Raw genomic sequence first — 19,090 nt, 5'->3', positions numbered from 1 at the left:
AGCCAAGGCAATGAGACATTTAACAGTGGTCATTTTGACCACATGGGAGAAAGTTTCATTGTAATCAACCCCGGCAGTCTGAGTATCACCTCTGACTACTAGTCTAGCCTTATATCTTTCTATGGAACCATCAGCTCTAAACTTAATCTTATATACCCACTTACTCCCAATGGCCTTCTTTCCAACAGAGAGAGGAACTACAGACCATGTCTGATTGCCATCAAGAGCCTGAAATTCTTTCTTCATTGCCTCTTGCCACTCAGGCACCAAAGCAACCTGAGAATAGGTGTAAGGCTCAGAAAGTACTGTTTGTGTCTTAGGCTTATTAGAGGTAGAACTGGACCCAGGGCCTTGTGGAAAAGATGCAGAGACAGAAGAACAAATATAGTCATTGAGGTAGGAAGGAGCAACATGGGTCCTGGTGGATTTTCTCAAACCCTCAAAAGTTGAAGCAGGAATAATATAATGTGAACTAACAGGATGTGAATTGACAGAAGAAGGGGGACTAGAAGTCATGGCAGAAGGGGAAGATGAGCAAGAGACATTGGTAGGTTCATTAGAAGGAGATGCAAATACTGGAGAAGAAGGTTCAGGAGGAATATGAATGGGAGAAGGCAATGGTGAAGTAGAAGAAGAAGGAGAAGAAGGAACAGTAAAGTCATAGACAAATTTTGTAGGAGAAGAAGTGGAAGAAGAACCAATAGAAAAATTTACAGCAAAAGGAAACAGTGATTCATGAAATATACATCTCTAGAAATGAAAAATGTTCCAGTTTCAAGGTTAAGGAGTTTGTAGCCTTTCTTTCCAAAAGGGTACCCCATGAAGACTGCAGGGATGCACCTGCTGCTGAATTTATCCTTGTGTACAGGAGGTTTAGAGGCATAGTAAAGGCAACCAAATACCCTTAAATGAGAATAAGTTGGGGTTTTACCAAAAAACAACTCAAATGAGGATTTATTGTGAAGCAGTTTAGAAGGGAACCTATTAATCAAGTAGGTAGCAGTTAGCACACAATCCCCCCAATATTTTGTAGGCACTTTAGAATGAAAGAGAAGTGCCCTTGAAGTTTCAAGTAAATGCCTATGTTTTCTCTCTACTACCCCATTTTGTTAGGGAGTATATGGACAAAAAGTGTGATGAATAATCCCTTGTTCAGTAAAGAAAGAAGATGTGGAAGGACTGGAGCCTAACTCCAAAGCATTATCAGACCTAACAGTCAAGACTTTAAAATTAAACTGTGTATGTACCATGGCAGTGAAAGCTTTTAGAATAAGAAAAAAATTTGACTTAGTTTTTAACAAATGAGTCCAAGTTGTCCTAGTAAAATTATCCACAATTGTTAGGAAGTACTTGCACCCATCATGTGTGGGGATATGATAGGGACCCCAAGTGTCAACATGTATCAATTGGAAAGGAGTGGTTGTGTGAATTGTATTATCTGGAAAAGGAAATCTGGTTTGCCTTGCCATTGGACAAATATTACAAACAAAGTCTTGTTTACCAGAAAGTATAGAAGAAATAGAAGGAATAGACTTTAAATGAACAAAAGGTATATGTCCCAATCTACTATGCCAAAGAGTGTTCACTTTATTCATTGGAGAAATATTTACAAATGGAACAGAGGTGACAAAACACTCAACATTGTTCTTACCAAGATCAGGTAAAGTTGAACTATGAAAGCAAGTAAAAGCAGAAGGATTGCTAACAACAGAAGTTGAACATGATGAATTGGTAGGTGGTAATTGCAAGATGTAAAGTCCATGCTGTGATTTACCAAACTCCAGAGACCTCTTCATGGAAAGGCCTTGTATGAAACAGACAAAAGAGCTAAAAATGAGCGGGCACTTTAATTGTGATACCAACTTGTGCACAAATATCAAGTTATATTGAAAACTAGGGACTAAAAGAACATGAGACAGAGTAGTATTATTTGACAAGGTTAACTCTCCCACACAAGTTACTTTGACTTTGTATCCATTAGGCAAGGTTACTAAATAAGGAATAGGCAAAGACTTAATGTTGTGAAGTAAACTACTGTGAGATGTCATGTGGTTAGTGGCCCCAGAGTCCAATATCCAAGAGTTCTTATCAACCTTACACAACAAACAAGCACTGACTGAACATTTAGGTTTATTACTAGAAAAAAAATTGAGGATACCTGCAAAATTGGCAGAAGCAGTAAAGTGAGAAGTAGAGTTAGGATCAGACACATGATGTTGTTGAAGTAGTGTGAGAAGCTGGCTACATTGCTCGTTTGTCAACCCTGGAATAGTCGAATTATCTCCAGCATTGATAGGTGATGTCTTATTGAATGACTTAGGTTCAGGATGAGCAAATTGTTTAGGAGGCTCCAATTCAGTTTGAACATTTGCAGTAGTCCTTCGATTATTCCTAGTGAACTGAAAATTCGGGGGAAAATCATGCTTTTTATAACATCTCTCCACTGTATGACCAGGCTTATTGCAATAGCTACAGACAACCTTAGGCCTCATCGGATCAAAACTGGTTTTAGGCTGAAAACTTTTCTGACAGGGCTTTCGAAAAGATCTTTGAGACCCCGCTGAGAAGGAAGCAGACTCTGAGCTAAATTGTGAAGAAGAGGGCTGAATTTCTCTTTGTCTTTCATCAGTGACCAGAAGAGAATAAGCTTTGTTGATTGTAGGGAAATGACTCATCATAAGTAAATTGCTTCTGGCATTAGCATAACCTTCATTCAAGCCCATTAAAAATTGGTACAATTTCTGGTCCTCTTCACATTTTTGAATGTCTAGTTTGCCACCCCCACAAGTGCAATGAGAATCAGAGTAAACATTCAAAGTACTGAGCTCATCCTAAACACTCTTCATCCTTGCATAATATTCAGGAATATTCATAGAATCCTGAGAAATAGAAGCAAGCTCCTTTTTGACTTGATAAACCCTAATTCCACTCAGTTGTCCATATCTATCTTCCAATTCCATCCATACATCCTTGGCAAGTTGACAATACAGAACACTCTTACGAATGACTGGAGCAAGAAGATTGTGAATCCATGAAATTACGATGTTATTACACCTATCCCATTGACAAAAAATAGGGGAATTTGGAGGAGGTCTCACACAATCAGGTTGAATGAAGTATAGTTTGTTCTTCATAGAGAGAGCAATAAGCATGCTCTTGCGCCAATCGCTATACCCAGTCCCATAAAAAATGGTACCTACTAATGAAATTCCCAAATTATCCGATGGATGAATGTAAAGAGGATGATTATGATCAATTGTATCATCCGATGAGTTATCAAAACCAGATTGACCAGAAGAATTCGGAACCAACTTGTCAGAAATCAATGAACCCATGACTAAGAGTAAATTTAGGGTTTTTGTAATTCACCAACAATACAGCAGAAGTGAAGCAATTTTCAACGAAAAAATTGAAGCAAATCAGAGTATTTGCTAGAATTAGAAGAAATTGAAAGAAACTTGTCGAATAAATAGACTACTCTGATACTATGTTAGAATCATTGTGATCGATTTAGTTGCTAGTGAGAGGAGGGAGAATTTGAGAGAAAGAGGAAAGGAAAATATCTCGTGCAATTGTAAAATGAGCATCTGAAGCTTCTAGACTTAGAGCTCTTCTATTTATACTTGGACCGGATCTTTACAATTGGGCCTTGGGCCAAAACTAAAAATGAATTATTGAGCTACCTATTAATATAAAGACCGGACTACATAAAATATACAACCCAATAATAAAATAAATTTGATTATGTACAAAATAAAAGAACTCTATTATCCAACAACAACCTCATGTCTCGAACCTGTATAATGAGATAATGGAAACTGGAAAAAAACCAAAAAGGAATAAGAAGAAAAAGAATTTGGTTTTGTGAATTACTGAGCCAAGGCCCTTACAATGAAATTGGGTTAGATGAAACAGTACCCAGCGATGAGGACTCAGGAGAAGGAAGTTTGGTTCACGTTTTGTGTCCACAAAATTGCATAGCTTCCAAATTTACAGTTTACTCTTTTTAGTCGGTATACATAGATTATAAATTAATTATATATAGTTATACATATATTATACATTTGCCGCCTATTTCTAGTTTAAGAGATTAGGTGACATTTATTTGGATAAATTCTTCAATTTTTAACTTTGTTACAAAAATAGTCTTTCTCTTGGCTGAGAACACCATAGTTCTTCAATATTTGGAAGCTTTAAATTTTTATTTAATGGTAGAAACAAAAAGTTAATAATCAATTATTTTTAAAATTATTTGAATGTTGATAATTTGCTCTTAAAATTTTAAAAGAAAAAACTGATTTAGTGATTTGCTTTAAGCATCTCAAAATTTCATTGTTGCTTCTTAGAAAGTATCGGAGAAGGCAAATTGGATCTTATTAATGTGGTATTATCTGACTAAATTGGTGATGAAGATTGTTTGTGCTGGTATTTGGGGAGAGTATTTCAAATTTAAGTTTATTTGGAGCAGATTTGAGGTGGTTGGATCTATTTTGAATACTTTATTGAATAACACAGAAAAATTATGCCGATCGAGTTGACTTTGAAAAACAATTTAACAGATAGGTAAATTGCAGATGACACAAAGTCATGCCAATGTGGTAGAGTTTGGTGAATAATTGAACATACACAAAATTATGTCAATTGAATTGGGTAGAGTTTGTGAACAATATAACAGATAGATCGAATACAGTTAACACGAAATCATCCCAATATGATAGAATTTGGTGAACAATTGAACAATCACAAAGTCATGCCAACCCGGTAGAATTTGTGAATGATTAACAATATAAATAGAATAAATTTAGCATAAAATCTCTTGATATAGTAGAGAAATCCCTCACAAGCAATAAATGTACGTGGCCGAAGCCATTTTTTAAGTACTTTTAAAACGAAATAATATTTAAAGATCAACCCTTATAGAACAATTCCCGTCAATCACCCTTTTATATGCCAGTTTCTCTCAAGATACTACTATAAGATATGAGTTTATGTTTTAAACTCTGACACAAACAATTTTTTTCCACTATCCGACCATATAAGAGATTATTAAGATTTCCCAACTTGCATAAAATTATTTCATAAGAAAAGTTTAGTACATACTTTACCCCCTAAATTGCATGAAAATTCTTTGAAACCTTTTCTTATTTTTATTTTTGAAAAAAGCATAAGCACCCCTAAACTTGTGTTGAAATGATAGTTACATGTAGTGGTGGCAAAATGAATTAAAAAAAATTAATTGTCCATCCATATTATCTAAAAAATGGGTTAGATAATGAACTTTTTAAATATGGGTCAACTATAGATAAGATTTAAGTAAAAAATAGATAATTAATGCATAACCAATGAGTTTAATTTTTACATTTACAAAAACTAAAATTCAAGTTTCATTTTTGAATGAAGTTAGGACATACAACTCTTATTAGTTTAATAGTTTATCCAAGAGTTACTCAATAAATCAATTGATTATTGGGGGTTCCTCAAATTTGGAAGACTATAAGTTCTCCCAAAAGTAACCACATAGAAGCAATGGATAATATAGGTATCCATATTATCCACCGATTAACTCATTTTCTATCTGTATTAAATATGACTGTGTCAAGTATTTTATCTATTTTACATTACATGTTTTCGAGCCGCCTATATCGGACCCGATTTGTTCGTTTACCACTCCCTTGTTACATGCATGTACTTTGTAGGGGTTTAACTTTTTTGAAGTGGAGTAACACCCTTAGAGTGTTGCAACTGGATTTGTATTACACGGTGAATAAATATACACGCTGATTGACGTGTGTAGCTGGTATTTCGAACTAAGTTTGGGAGGTATTTATACTATTTTTTTTTTGTTTGGGGAATTATCTACCGTAATCTATCCAAATTTGTAAAAATGAAACTATCTTTTTTTTTTTTTGATAATATAAAGTGAAACTATCGCGACTAGAAAAATACTAGAAGATGAATAATAAAAAATGTATATATATGGCCTTATTTGATGCCACATGTCCAACATATATATACACATATGCAATTTGATTTAATAGCTTTAATTATAAAAATTTGTCTAAATTAATCTTTATCTTTTCTTAAAATTTTTAATGAGTACTCACTAAATCAAAAGGTCTAATATTTTAAAATCGAAGCGAGTAAAGTATTCTCGTGACGTGCACACATATTAAATCTGAACATATAAACTTATGCCACATTTCCAACTTAATCACACAATCACAATTTTTTTAACTTAGGAGTGTATTTAGGTATTAAAATAATTTAAAAATAAGATCCACCTTTTGCTTTACATGTATTATTACTAGTGATTTGAACTTGCTTTTACATGTATTATTACTAGTATAGTATTTGATTTGATTTTTCTTCTAATTCCTACTTTTCCTATGTCATTTCTTGAACGTCGTCGTCTCGGTCAGCTGCACTCGCTCTCCTTCGCTTTTAACTAAGACGAAACTCCAGAGGAAAAAGGGAATCAGCGATTCTTCTTCTTCTTATTCGGGGTTTTTCTTCTTATGTTTTCTTTTTCTTAAAAAATGTTGGAGAAGATCGGATTGCCGTCAAAGCCATCACTGAGAGGGAGTAATTGGGTGGTTGATGCTTCTCATTGTCAAGGATGTTCTTCTCAGTTCACTTTCCTCAATCGCAAGGTTTGATTTCCCAATATTTCTTCAACTTTCGTTACTTTTCCTTGTCACCCTTTATACAGAATATTATTTTTCTTGATATACTTTACGCAAAATCCCAAGGTTCACAGTTTTGATCATTATGCGGTTTGATTGTCGAATAATCACATGTTAGATCCTAAAATATTTAGTCAATCAATTTAAGTTTTTGATTGAATTCATATTGCATCTCTTTTTTATCTTTCCCCTTTCAATGTTTAGGCACGAGGTTTTTTCTTTTTTGTACTTTACTTTATTTAGGAATTGGAGTAAGGTTTAACAACAACAACAACAACAACCCAGTGTAATCCCACAAGTGGGGTCTGGGGAGGGTAATATGTACGCAGACCTTACCTCTACCCCGAGGGGCAGAGAGACTGTTTCCGGGAGACCCTCGGCTCAAAGAGGCAACAAGAGACACTATATTAGTACTATCAATAGACTCATAATAAAACAACATAAAATACCATAAAATCCATAACATAACATAAATACCATAAAATAACAAAGTAACAACAATATAAGAGATATAGGAAATACGAGAAAGATGTAAGGTATTAATACACAGCAGATAAAGCCCATCATCAGTAGTTGATCAATAGCATCCTAAGACTAATTCCTAACTGGCTAGTCTCACTCTAGTGCGCTGTAAAAAAGACATCACAATTTCCCCTAACCTACAACCTTAATGCTCGATCTCCACAATTCCCTGTTTAGGGTCATGTCCTCAGTAACCCTAAGTCGCGTCTATGTTGAAGCATCTCTCTCTGTCTTATTAACTTTCCTCTTTTAAAAAAAGAGTTATAGATTTGGGTTCTAATTATAAGTCTATGATTTGGGTAGTTTGGTAACGGAGCGAGAATTAGATTTGTCCTTCCTTCCTTGCTCTATTAAGGCTATTATGTTCCAATTCGAGCATCTAACTTAATCTTATGAAGCTTCACTGCTATGAAAATGGAGGCATACTGGAGGTTTCAGCTGCCTTTAGCGTGAAAATCTTACAGATAATTCTGGTTATTATCGAACAATCCTAAATGGAAATGCAATCGTGAGTAAAATACGATACTATAAGGTTGAATTCACTAAGAAAGCACTTAGGAAAATGAAACTTAAAAGTAATAGTATAAACACTAATGACTCAGTGCATCTGAAAGTCTACTTGAACTTTAATTAGTTTAAAAGCGGTAGCTCTCTAATATGATTCTTCCCAATCATGATTCTGAATTAACTAGAAAAATATCATCCTTTTGCTAGCTTTATGATACTGATTATATCATGGATCTGCTCAGAGTGTATTCATTTTGTATCTGAAAGTCTTACCTCATTATCTGCATATATAATTTTCATTGTGGTCTTGTGCGCAGTTATCCTTATTGGAGAACAAGAGGTTCTTCATTTTGCTTCTCTAATGAATTTCTTGACCACAAATATGCTACTATACATTTGGTTATCTCCACAGTAGTAATTGGTTTTAAAGTGTCTATAACTAGGGATGGCAAGTAGTGCGGTGCGGTTGCGGGGCAAACCCGCATAAACCCGCGAAGATCTCAACCCGCCCCGCATAGCATTTTCACCCGCGTCTACCCACCCCCACACAGACCCGTGTCCACCCGCCCCGCACCGCATAAGTTTTTTTTTTTTTTTTTCATTTTGTTTGCTTATTTTACTTTCTTGTCAATCAATCAGTCTGTTTCCTCAGCAAAGAAGATTAGATTAAATGGCAAACTAATATGATCAAACTTTCAAAAGCAAAATTGGCTGTAACATTATGTGTTTCTCTTGCCTTCTTTGTTTCTGCCGTTGTTTTTGCCCTCTAAAGGATACAATGCACTTCTACTTAACCGAAGGCCTCTAATTAACACAACAACAAGAAGTATGACACAACCGTATCTTAAAACAATTTTTTTTTTATGTTTAGCTTCTTAGTTTCTCTTGAAAGTGACACTGGAAAATGTCAACATAGTACATCCAGTTTTAGTTTTTAAAACTGAAACGATAATCTACAAATTGAATTATAAAGTAGTTTAAAATTATTACCACTATTCCTAGCGGACAAAATGAGTCACGAATGTTCCTGATTCATCTCGTCCACACCACGCACCAACAGAATCAAATAGCTTGTTGTTACTAAATAAGGATACAGGGTCTGATCGGCATTACCTATTGGAGATGAAGACTTAAAAGGCAAAATGACCCCATAAATTCTTCACCCGCATAAACCCGCATAGACCCGCAACCCGCCCCGCCCCGCCCCGCATAGCTTTAAACCCGCCCCGCACCCGCACCACCCCGTTTGCCATCCCTATCTATAACTTTCTCATAGCTAGTAATCCAAAAATATAGACATTGTTTTGTGTGCTATTCGTACTCATAAACCATTTGTCAAGCTACAGTTGAATTGAGGCATGTGTCAATTCTGTTTGAAAAGCTAGAATTAAAATTCCATTGCTGAATTGTTTCTTTTTGGTTTCGCTTTATTCGACGTTAGCAGGTGCTGTTTCTTGTAAAAACAATGAACCTTCTCCTTTGTGATGTACTTTGAGAGCAAATTATGACAATTATAGCCCAGATATTGCATAACTTTTCCCCAGTTTCCTCCTCTCGGATATCTCAATTTTGGTTATCTTCTCAAACTATTCAGTAGTGGTTCAGCTCAAGGGTTAATCTCACTCTCCAAACAAAGTTCACACTTGTGGCCTGGAACTTTTTATGACTTGGAAATTGTCTTGCCGCTTCCAAACTAGTGGTTGCGGATTGCTTGTCTAGTAATCTAGCTTTTTGTTGTGAAGTATCTGAACTTTTTGGATATTGCTGCCTAAAACTTAGCGGGCTTTAGGCATTCTTTGGGCTGTGAAAATAGGTTGCAATGCATAAGGTAGAAGCTGAAGGAAGTAGTTTAGGACATGCTTTTTGGGTTGCCTAAAATGATTCCATTTCTCTAAGACGTGACATGTTGAAGTTTCTACATATGACAATTTAGTTGCTGCTGTAACTTCTCTTTCTGCCTTAGTGTTCTTTTCTTTTATAAGGGTGTTTTATGCATTAGTATCGTTGATCTATCAGTATCATCTTTTGTCTCCTTCTTACTAAGGCTATAGAGATGATTTTATCTCAACTCTCCTGTCTCCTTGCTCTTTTGTTGAATGGAAATATGAATACCGTAGGTGTCCAGTTTTCTTTCACTTATGTTGTGATTCTCACCTATGAAATTTCAGCATCATTGCCGGAGGTGTGGGGGCATTTTCTGCAATAGCTGTACCCAGCAGAGAATGGTGTTACGCGGACAAGGTGACTCACCGGTGCGTATATGTGAACCCTGCAAAAGATTAGAAGAGGCTGCACGTTTTGAAATGCGATATGGGCACAAAAGTAGAGCGAAAGGAGGTACCGTATAAATAACTGGTTATACTCACAGTCATAGTTACTGTGCTGGAACCTTAATTGCACAGTACAAATAGAAACAAATGAGTACTTCTCGTTTTAAAATGCAACTGTTTTCTCTCACAGGGAGCTCAAGACTTGCATCAAAGAGTGAGGATGAAGCTTTAAATCAGCTTCTGGGAAAAGAAACGGCCTCTGATGTTTTTCCCCTTGATCAACAGTCAGCAAGCACTGCATCTGGTTCAAATGTTCTAGATTATTCTAGTAAAGATGAGGTTGGAAACAGAAGCGTGAATCAAACTGAGCAGCAGTCTGAAATGGAATCCACTACTCCTGAAGAATTACGTCAGCATGCGATGGAAGAAAAAAAGAATTACCGAACCCTAAAGGCTTCAGGTAAGCCTGAAGAAGCGCTAAGGGCTTTTAAGAGGGGTAAAGAACTTGAAAGGCAGGCTGCTGCTTTGGAGATTTCTCTAAGGAAAAATCGTAAAAGGGCATTATCTTCCAGTAATGTCACTGAGACCCAGCAAGATGCTGATGACCGCGAAGCGTCTGGTAGGAAAAATAAGCTCTCTCCTCAAATTACCAAAGAGAAGGATGATCTTGCTTCTGAACTCAGAGAACTGGGATGGTCAGATATGGATCTTCGTACTGCTGACAAAAGGCCAGCAACCATGAGCCTTGAGGGTGAACTTTCTGCGCTTCTTGGAGAAGTTTCCGGAAAGGCCAATCCTGAAAAGAAAATTCATGGAACTGAAAAGTCACAGGTCATTGCTCATAAGAAAAAAGCTCTGGAGTTGAAGCGGGAAGGGAAACTTGCTGAAGCCAAAGAAGAATTGAAGAAGGCTAAAATTCTTGAAAAGCAAATAGAAGAGCAGGAACTGTTGGGTGGTGATGAAGAGTCTGATGATGAGCTTTCTTCTTTAATACGTGGCCTGGATTCTGATAAATTTGATGATATATCTACTGGATATAAACCAGATTCTAGTTATGATTTTGACAACCTTCTGGGAATTGCTGATGATCTTGGTACACATGGTAGTTTTGAAGTAACTGATGATGACATGTATGACCCAGAAATAGCAGCTGCCTTGAAATCAATGGGCTGGACTGAAGATGCCGCTGAATCTGAGGTTTCAGAAAAGCAATTCCAGCCTGTTGATAGGGAAGTGTTACTAAGTGAAATTCAGTCACTTAAAAGAGAAGCCCTTAGCCAGAAAAGGGCTGGTAATACTAAGGAGGCAATGGAATTTCTAAAGAGGGCAAAAACACTGGAGAGCGAGCTTGACAGTTCTGATTCTCGGGAGACTAACATGAAGGTACAGCATCCTGTGGCAATCCAGAAGGAACATTTTCCTTCAGCTGAAGAACAACTAAATAATGGTGAAGAGGATGTCAGAAAGTACATCGAAAGGAAAGACAAGGAGCACAAAGTGGCACCAAAGAGTAGATCAGTGATCCAGAGAGAACTTCTTAGTATTAAAAAGAAGGCTCTTGCTTTAAGAAGGGAAGGAAGGCTAGATGAGGCTGAAGAAGAATTGAATAAAGGCAAGATTCTTGAGAAGCAACTTGAAGATATTGATAATCCACCAAAATTCGTGCAGCCCATTGCTGGGAATAAGCTGGATGAAAGTGTTGCAGATATTGATGCTGGAGATGAAGAGGCAGAGGTTACAGATCAAGACCTGCATGACCCAACTTATCTTTCACTGCTTAATAATTTGGGCTGGCAGGATGATGAAAAAGCTAATGTTCCATCTGCGTCATTTCAAGGGAAAAATAATGTTTCTCATCTTAGCTTGTCCCTAACTAAGGAAGCTACGAGTAACATCCAAGCTCGAGTGTCTAACAAAAGTAAAGGTGAAATCCAGAGGGAACTTCTGGGCTTGAAACGAAAGGCACTCACATTGAGACGCCAAGGAGAGGCAGAGGAGGCAAAGGAAGTGCTGAAAGCGGCTAAAATGTTAGAAGAGCGATTGGCTGAAATTGAAGAATCTATGTCTAACGGAGTTCCAACCGAGTCAAATGAGCAGAAAGAACATAAAGCTATTGGTTCATCCCTTGAGAACTCACAGTTTCCTCCATCTGGTTCACAAAAGAGCCCAATTGAGGACATGGCAAGCAAAGTTACTCGTACTCCTGAGAAGCCAGAGGAGGTCGCTCAATTAGATGAGAAACCATGCACCTCTGAGTCAAAAACTGCACAGGAAGCTAATTCTCAGCTTGATCGAAATTCCCTTCCTCAAGATATACTGGCTCGCAAGAAGAAAGCAGTTGCCTTCAAGCGAGAAGGGAAAGTGGCAGAAGCCAAGGAGGAACTTCGGCAGGCAAAACTTTTAGAGAAGCGCCTTGAGGAGGAAAAGAATCTGGGTACTACTAGTTCGACAGTCTCGGCTGGTCCTAATACCTCGCATGTTGGACAAAAGGAAGTTAGTCCAAACAAAGTTCCTAATATATCTCAAGTTGGACAGAAAGAAGTAAGTCCAGGCTCAGGTCTAAAGCCATTGTCTGGACGTGATCGGTTTAAATTGCAGCAGGAGTCTCTCAGCCACAAACGAAAAGCACTTAAGTTACGAAGGGAAGGTAGGACTGAAGAAGCCGATGCTGAATTTGAATTGGCAAAAGCTATTGAGAGCCAGTTGGAAGAAGTGTCTTCGCAAGATACAATGAGGTCTTCTGACCCCACAGCTGAATCAGCAGAGGATGTCAGTGTTGAGGATTTTCTTGATCCTCAGCTTTTCTCTGCTTTAAAAGCAATTGGAATTGCAGATACCGCTATTGTATCCCGAGGCCCTGAAAGACAGGAAATGAAAAAACCTTTAACTGTGAATACTGATAGGACTGGCACTATTGCCTCTCAAATCCTTGAAAGACCAGAGCCAAAACTATCTGAAGCAGGTGTATCTGATGAATCTTCCAATGAGAGGAAGTATTTGGAAGAGCGGATAAAGGCAGAGAAATTAAAGGCGTTAAACTTGAAACGTTCCGGAAAGCAGGCAGAGGCCTTGGACGCCCTTCGACGGGCTAAGATGTTTGAAAAGAAGTTGAACGCTTTATCTTCATAACAATGAAGCTGGTACAGTCTGTGTGTTTGGACAGGTTTTTACACTGTATAAACCAACGATAAGCATGACAAGAGTTGGAATGATGGACCAGGTACTTCTCTCATGTACGCTGGTTAAGTCATTCCAATAGATGAGCTCAGTGAGTGTTGGAAGAACCGAAACATTATAAACCATTTGAATGCCCTAATGATGTGCTTTGTATGGTGACATGTATAATTATTCTTTCTTAACTATTTTTTTTGAGAATGAGATTATAGTACTTCATCCCCTAATTTAGAATTGGCTGGGGATGCTTGTATTCTACTTGATTGTTCTTTTAGGGTTTTTTCATCTTTCATTGTAATGTAACGTTGGAGATTCGTGATAATGCATGTAACTATTTGTTGCGGTACCATGCTCTTCCAAGGCCTTATTTAATGGAGGGGACTATATACAAGTTATCTGGATATAGAAAACAGATATTCTTATATATTTAGTTCTTTTACATTGAGCTTCATGTGTAAACAGGCAAATTGAAGTATGTCATTTCATGACAGAGGAATGGGCTCAAAGAACAAGGAGCAGATCCGATCCTTTGTCTCACGATCTGGAATTCCAAATCCATCTCCATGCTGGTACATGCATTGAGCAATCCTAGCAAGATTCATTGCAGCAGTTCTAAAATCCTTTGAGAAAGAGCTGCCCCTTAGTATATCTTTGTTCATCTTCTTCCAGGTCTGATCAATTAATTTCTTTATATAGTTTCGAGCATTTTCTTCAGACCTCCCTGACTCATGCATGTAGCAGTGTATTGATTTCAGATAATCCCCTTTCTTGATTTCATCCTGAACAAAGGTAAAAAAACGAAATAACTTGTGTAACAGATCATACTATAACTTACTGACCTTGCACAGAAAATCGTATATAAACATAGCTTACAGGTGAAGTTGCCAAGTCATTTGCAAGACGAAGAATTAGTGAAGGCGATTGAATAATAGCAGGATAATTCTTTAAGCATTCCAGTTCCTCCTCCTTTATGGGGTTTGTGATGCAAAAATAAGCATGCATTATTAGTACAGGACCAGTGTTTGTTATCCATGCATTTCTCAGGAACTCATTCAAGCTTGGTGTGTATCTACTCTGGTACCACTTCACTTCCAGTAAGTAGGCTTTACATAGGTTAGCCCACTGAAATATTTGGTACCAAAAAATGTCAAATGTATAAGTCAGTAAGAATGAAGAGAAGAGGAGATCAGAAATTCAAGATAAATTACAGGGAAGAAAAATTTGCTAACCTGCTTCCTTATATGTGAAATTATGCTGAAGCCTTGTTCTTTGAGAATATCATAAGCCAGTTCATTCATGGAGTTGAAGAGAGCTAGGAAGCAGATTTTCATGTAGTCAGGTAGTCGCTCTATTGCATTGATGTCCCATCTTCAGAACATGTAACCACAATAAGTTTATGCCCCTCATCAAAAATAAATTCGATATTCCATTCCAGTCCAACCCACCCCCTTGACCATCCAAATGAAGTGAAAAAAAAAAGGATTTAACTTATATACACTGATAGCGTCAAGAATTTTTACACTATCAATATATTCATAGCAGGTAACTTATTTTATTTTCCAGGCCATTTACCCTACTTTTTTTGGACGGTTACCTATAATTATTTTTTAGATGACATGACATTATAACAGTCGGGATAGAGGAAAAAGGTCTAAAGTATGTGGACAAACCTGTCAACAATATCAGTGAAAAGCTCAAGTTCATCCATGGTGCCATAAACATCATAGATGTCATCAATTGCTGTGAGGAGTACAGACATCTTTGTTGAAAACTTTCGGCAGTATCCGAACTGAGGATTAGGAGTGAAACCAACAGCCCATAAAAAGCCCTCCACCAATCTGTCCCTAACAAAGCTCATCTTTTTGACAAGTTTAATGTTCTTATCCCACCTGCATTATAATCAGATTAAAACATATCGTCGAGTAAAGTTTTCAGGATTGAAAGTATTTAGTACCAAAATTAAATCGTTTTTTTGTGTGTATTCAACACTGTGCCACTTCCAAACTCATATACACTGGTGGATCTAGCCATGAGTTTGCAGGTTCGATAGAGAAGCATATATAGTTGGATATCTAATTCAATACTCACTCCCTCAACTTATAACCTACAATGTCTAAATATGCCTCTAACGTACGAAGCGCCATATCTCACCTTGACATTTCTTTTAGTTCCTCTAAGTATGTAGCTTGTACCATGTTGTAGTCCAACTTTGCAAGTTCAAGTAGAAGAGGATTCATGTTCTCTCTTTTGTGATAAACTTCTATAAACCATCTTGCTTCTAGCCTCTGCATCCTCCAATGCAGAGGCATTTCTAAAGCATGGCTTACTTGCTCAGTAAGATTCTCATCTATCTTCTTCTTAAGGCTTTCCGTGAGATAATTAGTGGCGAAATCTCGAGCTATTTCCAAAATGCTTTCACCTTCCATAGAAAGATAGCAAGCTTCATACAAACTCAACAGTCCTTTAGTATCCACAACAAGGCTTGTTTTGAACTTCCCTTCCTTATTCATGAAAGTGCAAAACATCTCTGGAAAGAAGAAACGAATCTATATAAGAACAAACATAAAATCATGCTATCTTAAACTACTTGCCAGAGTCGAGATTTTCACTAACGGGTACCATAAAGAGGTTGTTGAAATTTTGTTGCTTTCCGTTAATGCAGTAACTTTTTTAGCATAATAAGTTACTTAGTTTTAAATTTTTTAGGTTTGTTGAGATATTTTGGGATTTTTAAATTCTGCCTATGCAGATTTTTCTGCAGATTATGTTCCTAGTTGGCTATTTAAAGCCTTGGTATGCTTAATAAAATTATTGAGAGACTTTTTTAATTAATACTTTTAATCTTTTTGCTGCCCCATCTTTTAAAAAACCAACAATGGTATCAAAGATTCATTGATCTTACGGGATCTGTGAGTTCTTCCAAAAAAACTATTTCCAAATCATTTTTAACCAATATCAATTTTTAAACTCATTTTCAAACATGGCAAGCAACAATCCCTCTTTGAATGCCCCACAAACTTTCACTGACGATTACTATCGAATTTGCTCAGTGAAAATAAAATCATATCTTAAAACTTATGATTTGTTGAATGTTGTAAAGGAAGAATAATCCTTACCAGCAATCCTTGAAAATCCTATCATTATCCAGAATCAAATACTTTCAAAAGAGATTTTAGATAGGACAAGGTCACTAAGGGTGTTGTTCATGCACAAAACCATAAGGCGAAAAAGAAAGAAGAAAAAAAAGAAAAAGAATTGCACTACAAAAGCGTGCAATTTTAGCGATGCTCAAAACAATCCTCAAGGACAAACAATGAAGCAAGAATTGAGGAGGAGCAACTTTTTTAATTGCATCAACTGAAGTAAAGGAGAAGTGTTGAAATTTTGTTCCTTTTCATTAACTTTTTTAGCATAATAAGTTACTTAGTTTTATGATAAATCTACTTTTTTGAATTAAATTTCGTTTGGATTTTTTAGGTTTGTTGAGATATTTTGGAATTTTTAAATTCCTCCTATGCAGATTATGTTCCTAATTGGCTATTTAAAGCCTAGGTATGCTTAATAAAATTATTGAGAGACTTTTTCAATCAATACTTTTAATTTTTTTGCTGCCCCGTCTTTTAAAAAACCAACAGAAGTAAATATACAAAGAAGTTAAGAAGATTCAACATAATTTATGCATAATATTTTTTTTCTTATATACTTAGTGTAATTTTTAAGTGATAAGGTGTCGATTAACTACCGGAAATGGACTTGTAGTGACGACTCTCAAAAGACTCTTTAGCTATGGGAAAATGACATTGTATAACCGCTCTTAAAATAATAACCAAATATATATGCATTCTATATGTTCTATACAAAAATTATACAAATTTTATACACTTTTTGGGTTACCAAATATAAATAGTTTCTGACACGGGCTAAAAGTGATAATACACCTTTAGCTATTGTCTGACACGTAAGACAACCTTATTTTTCTGGTAGTGGATGCAAGAAGACATGTGCAAAAACTTTATGTTTTCCACAATTATTTTGTAACTTTACCTCTCTCTTTTTTTGATTAATTTATCTTATTTGGTTAAGTTCTCGGAGATTGATTCAGGGGATTAATTTAGCAGCATTATAAATTAAGAGATGAAATCTGTAAAAGAAAACGTAAAAGAAATTTTGAAGTACCTTGAGGGACATGATAGCCCTCTCGTCTGAGGAGTCGAAATTCTAAAGCTGTAGCATACAAATCTTCACTCTTCTGCCCATCATTTCTATTAGTAGTATAAATATTAACGTACATTTGCTTCAAAACTCTATCAATTTCTTCCTCAAAGTGATAGGACAAACCAAGTCTTTGCAAAATGTCAACAAGCTCAAGTTGTTCAAATGGGTCGATCGTTTTCCCTAGCATTCTCCTCACCTCTTCTTTTAGTCCGGCAGCTCGTTCAAAATGTTTCTCTTCCTGCATGATAAAGAAGTAATTGTCACGTCAGTTGATAATATAAACTTATTTTTCTCATAAGGGTTTAGCTTCGATTGATTGACAGTGTACAATTTTTTATACATTCAGGTTTGACGATTCATAACAACAGGTCAGTGTCAGTATATATATTATCTTATTTAGTAACACAAGAGAAGAACAATAAATAGCATGTTAAGGAAATACTATTTGTGTATATATGTTAAATTGGTTAGAAAATATATAAAGACAGAAGATGAGCAGCAAACTATATTTTTTTTCTTAATTCGGACTTACAGCGTAAAATGTAGCTCGTGATTGGACATATCCATCTTCCCAAATGCTAGGTTTGTAGTTTCCTGACCTCCTAAGATCCATTGTTGACGAATGCTTCAAGAAAAGTGAGCCACATATTCAGCTTTTATAGCAAATGACCAGATATTACACTTGTCAACATTAGAATATCAAACCTTATTGTTTGCAATAAAACGTGATTACATCGGCTCAAGAGCATAAAATAATGTAAGTGTGGGGTCCAACCCTAGCAGCCCATGTTTCCCTAATGCATCTGTCAAATATGGAGAAAAATATCAAGCGTAATAGGTGAGGTTCTACTATAAAAGGAGAGTTTCGGCTCTCATTTTTGACACACCAATCTCAGAGGAAAAATATATCTGAGAGTTAGAAAGAAAGAGTGAGGTTTCACAGATAAGATATTAGAAAATATTCTGTGAGAAAAATAGTGTGAGTGATATTGTAGTGAGGTGGGAATATTAAAAGAGGGTTATTTTTTTTTGAGTGTTGTAATGGTTTTTTGAGTATTTTACTCAGACCTACAAAGTATAAAATTCCTTGCTATAGTGATATCAGTTGCTCTTCTCAAAGCCGTGGTTTTTTCCCTTATTCAAAAGAGTTTTCCACGTAAAAATCTTGGTGTCGTTGTTACTCTTTTATTTTTGTTAATTACCGTATCTCGGTGCTACGTTATTATTCTGCTTTTATTACCGTGAATATTATTTTTGTAGGGGGTTTATTCCCAACAACTGATATTAGAGCGCAGGTTCTGCTCGTTCACTGAAATACTATTCCCTGTCGGTAGTACTATACTCGGTGAAAAATAAAAATGCTCGGAGTAAAATACGAGGTAGCAAAATTCAATGGAGATAACGGTTTCTCAACATGGCAAAGAAGGATGAGGGATCTGCTCATCCAACAAGGATTACACAAGGTACTAGATGCTGATGCCATAAAGCCTGATACCATGAAAGTTGAGGATTGGGCTGACTTGGATGAAAGTGCTGCTAGTGCAATCAGGATGCACTTATTAGATGATGTGGCAAATAACATCATTGATAATGACACTGCACGTGAAATTTGGACAAGGTTGGAAAGCCTATACATGTCCAAAATGCTGACAAATAAATATTACCTGAAGAAGCAGTTATACGCCCTACACATGGGTGAAAGTACGAATTTTTTGTCAC

At 36.3% G+C, this 19,090-nt stretch overlaps 3 protein-coding genes across 3 annotated transcripts; 1 reads left to right on the top strand and 2 right to left on the bottom strand.

Annotated features, from left to right (window-relative positions):
- Nucleotides 1-2,831: 2,831 nt before the first annotated feature.
- On the bottom strand, nt 2,832-3,335 carry LOC142178491 (uncharacterized). The gene has a single exon (XM_075248104.1). It carries the CDS (start codon nt 3,333-3,335, stop codon nt 2,832-2,834), a length of 504 nt encoding a protein of 167 aa, XP_075104205.1.
- A 3,068-nt stretch (nt 3,336-6,403) lies between these two features.
- On the top strand, nt 6,404-13,502 carry LOC107831249 (uncharacterized). The gene is made up of 3 exons (XM_075250348.1): nt 6,404-6,650; nt 9,881-10,049; nt 10,173-13,502. The coding sequence occupies exons 1-3, from the start codon at nt 6,537-6,539 to the stop codon at nt 13,109-13,111; spliced, it is 3,222 nt and encodes a 1,073-aa protein (XP_075106449.1). The 5' UTR covers nt 6,404-6,536; the 3' UTR covers nt 13,112-13,502.
- A 52-nt stretch (nt 13,503-13,554) lies between these two features.
- Nucleotides 13,555-18,067, bottom strand: LOC107831250 ((-)-alpha-terpineol synthase-like). Its single transcript, XM_016659003.2, has 7 exons — nt 17,904-18,067; nt 17,333-17,609; nt 15,308-15,683; nt 14,827-15,045; nt 14,386-14,524; nt 14,030-14,278; nt 13,555-13,935 (listed from the first exon to the last, which is right to left on the bottom strand). The coding sequence occupies exons 1-7, from the start codon at nt 17,982-17,984 to the stop codon at nt 13,639-13,641; spliced, it is 1,638 nt and encodes a 545-aa protein (XP_016514489.1). The 5' UTR covers nt 17,985-18,067; the 3' UTR covers nt 13,555-13,638.
- Nucleotides 18,068-19,090: the final 1,023 nt, after the last annotated feature.

The sequence above is a fragment of the Nicotiana tabacum genome, chromosome 3 (genome assembly GCF_000715075.1).
Source record: "Nicotiana tabacum cultivar K326 chromosome 3, ASM71507v2, whole genome shotgun sequence".
Lineage (NCBI taxonomy): Eukaryota > Viridiplantae > Streptophyta > Magnoliopsida > Solanales > Solanaceae > Nicotiana > Nicotiana tabacum.
The sequence above is the reverse complement of the archived record's forward strand: the minus strand, read 5'-3'. Positions and strand labels throughout refer to the sequence as shown.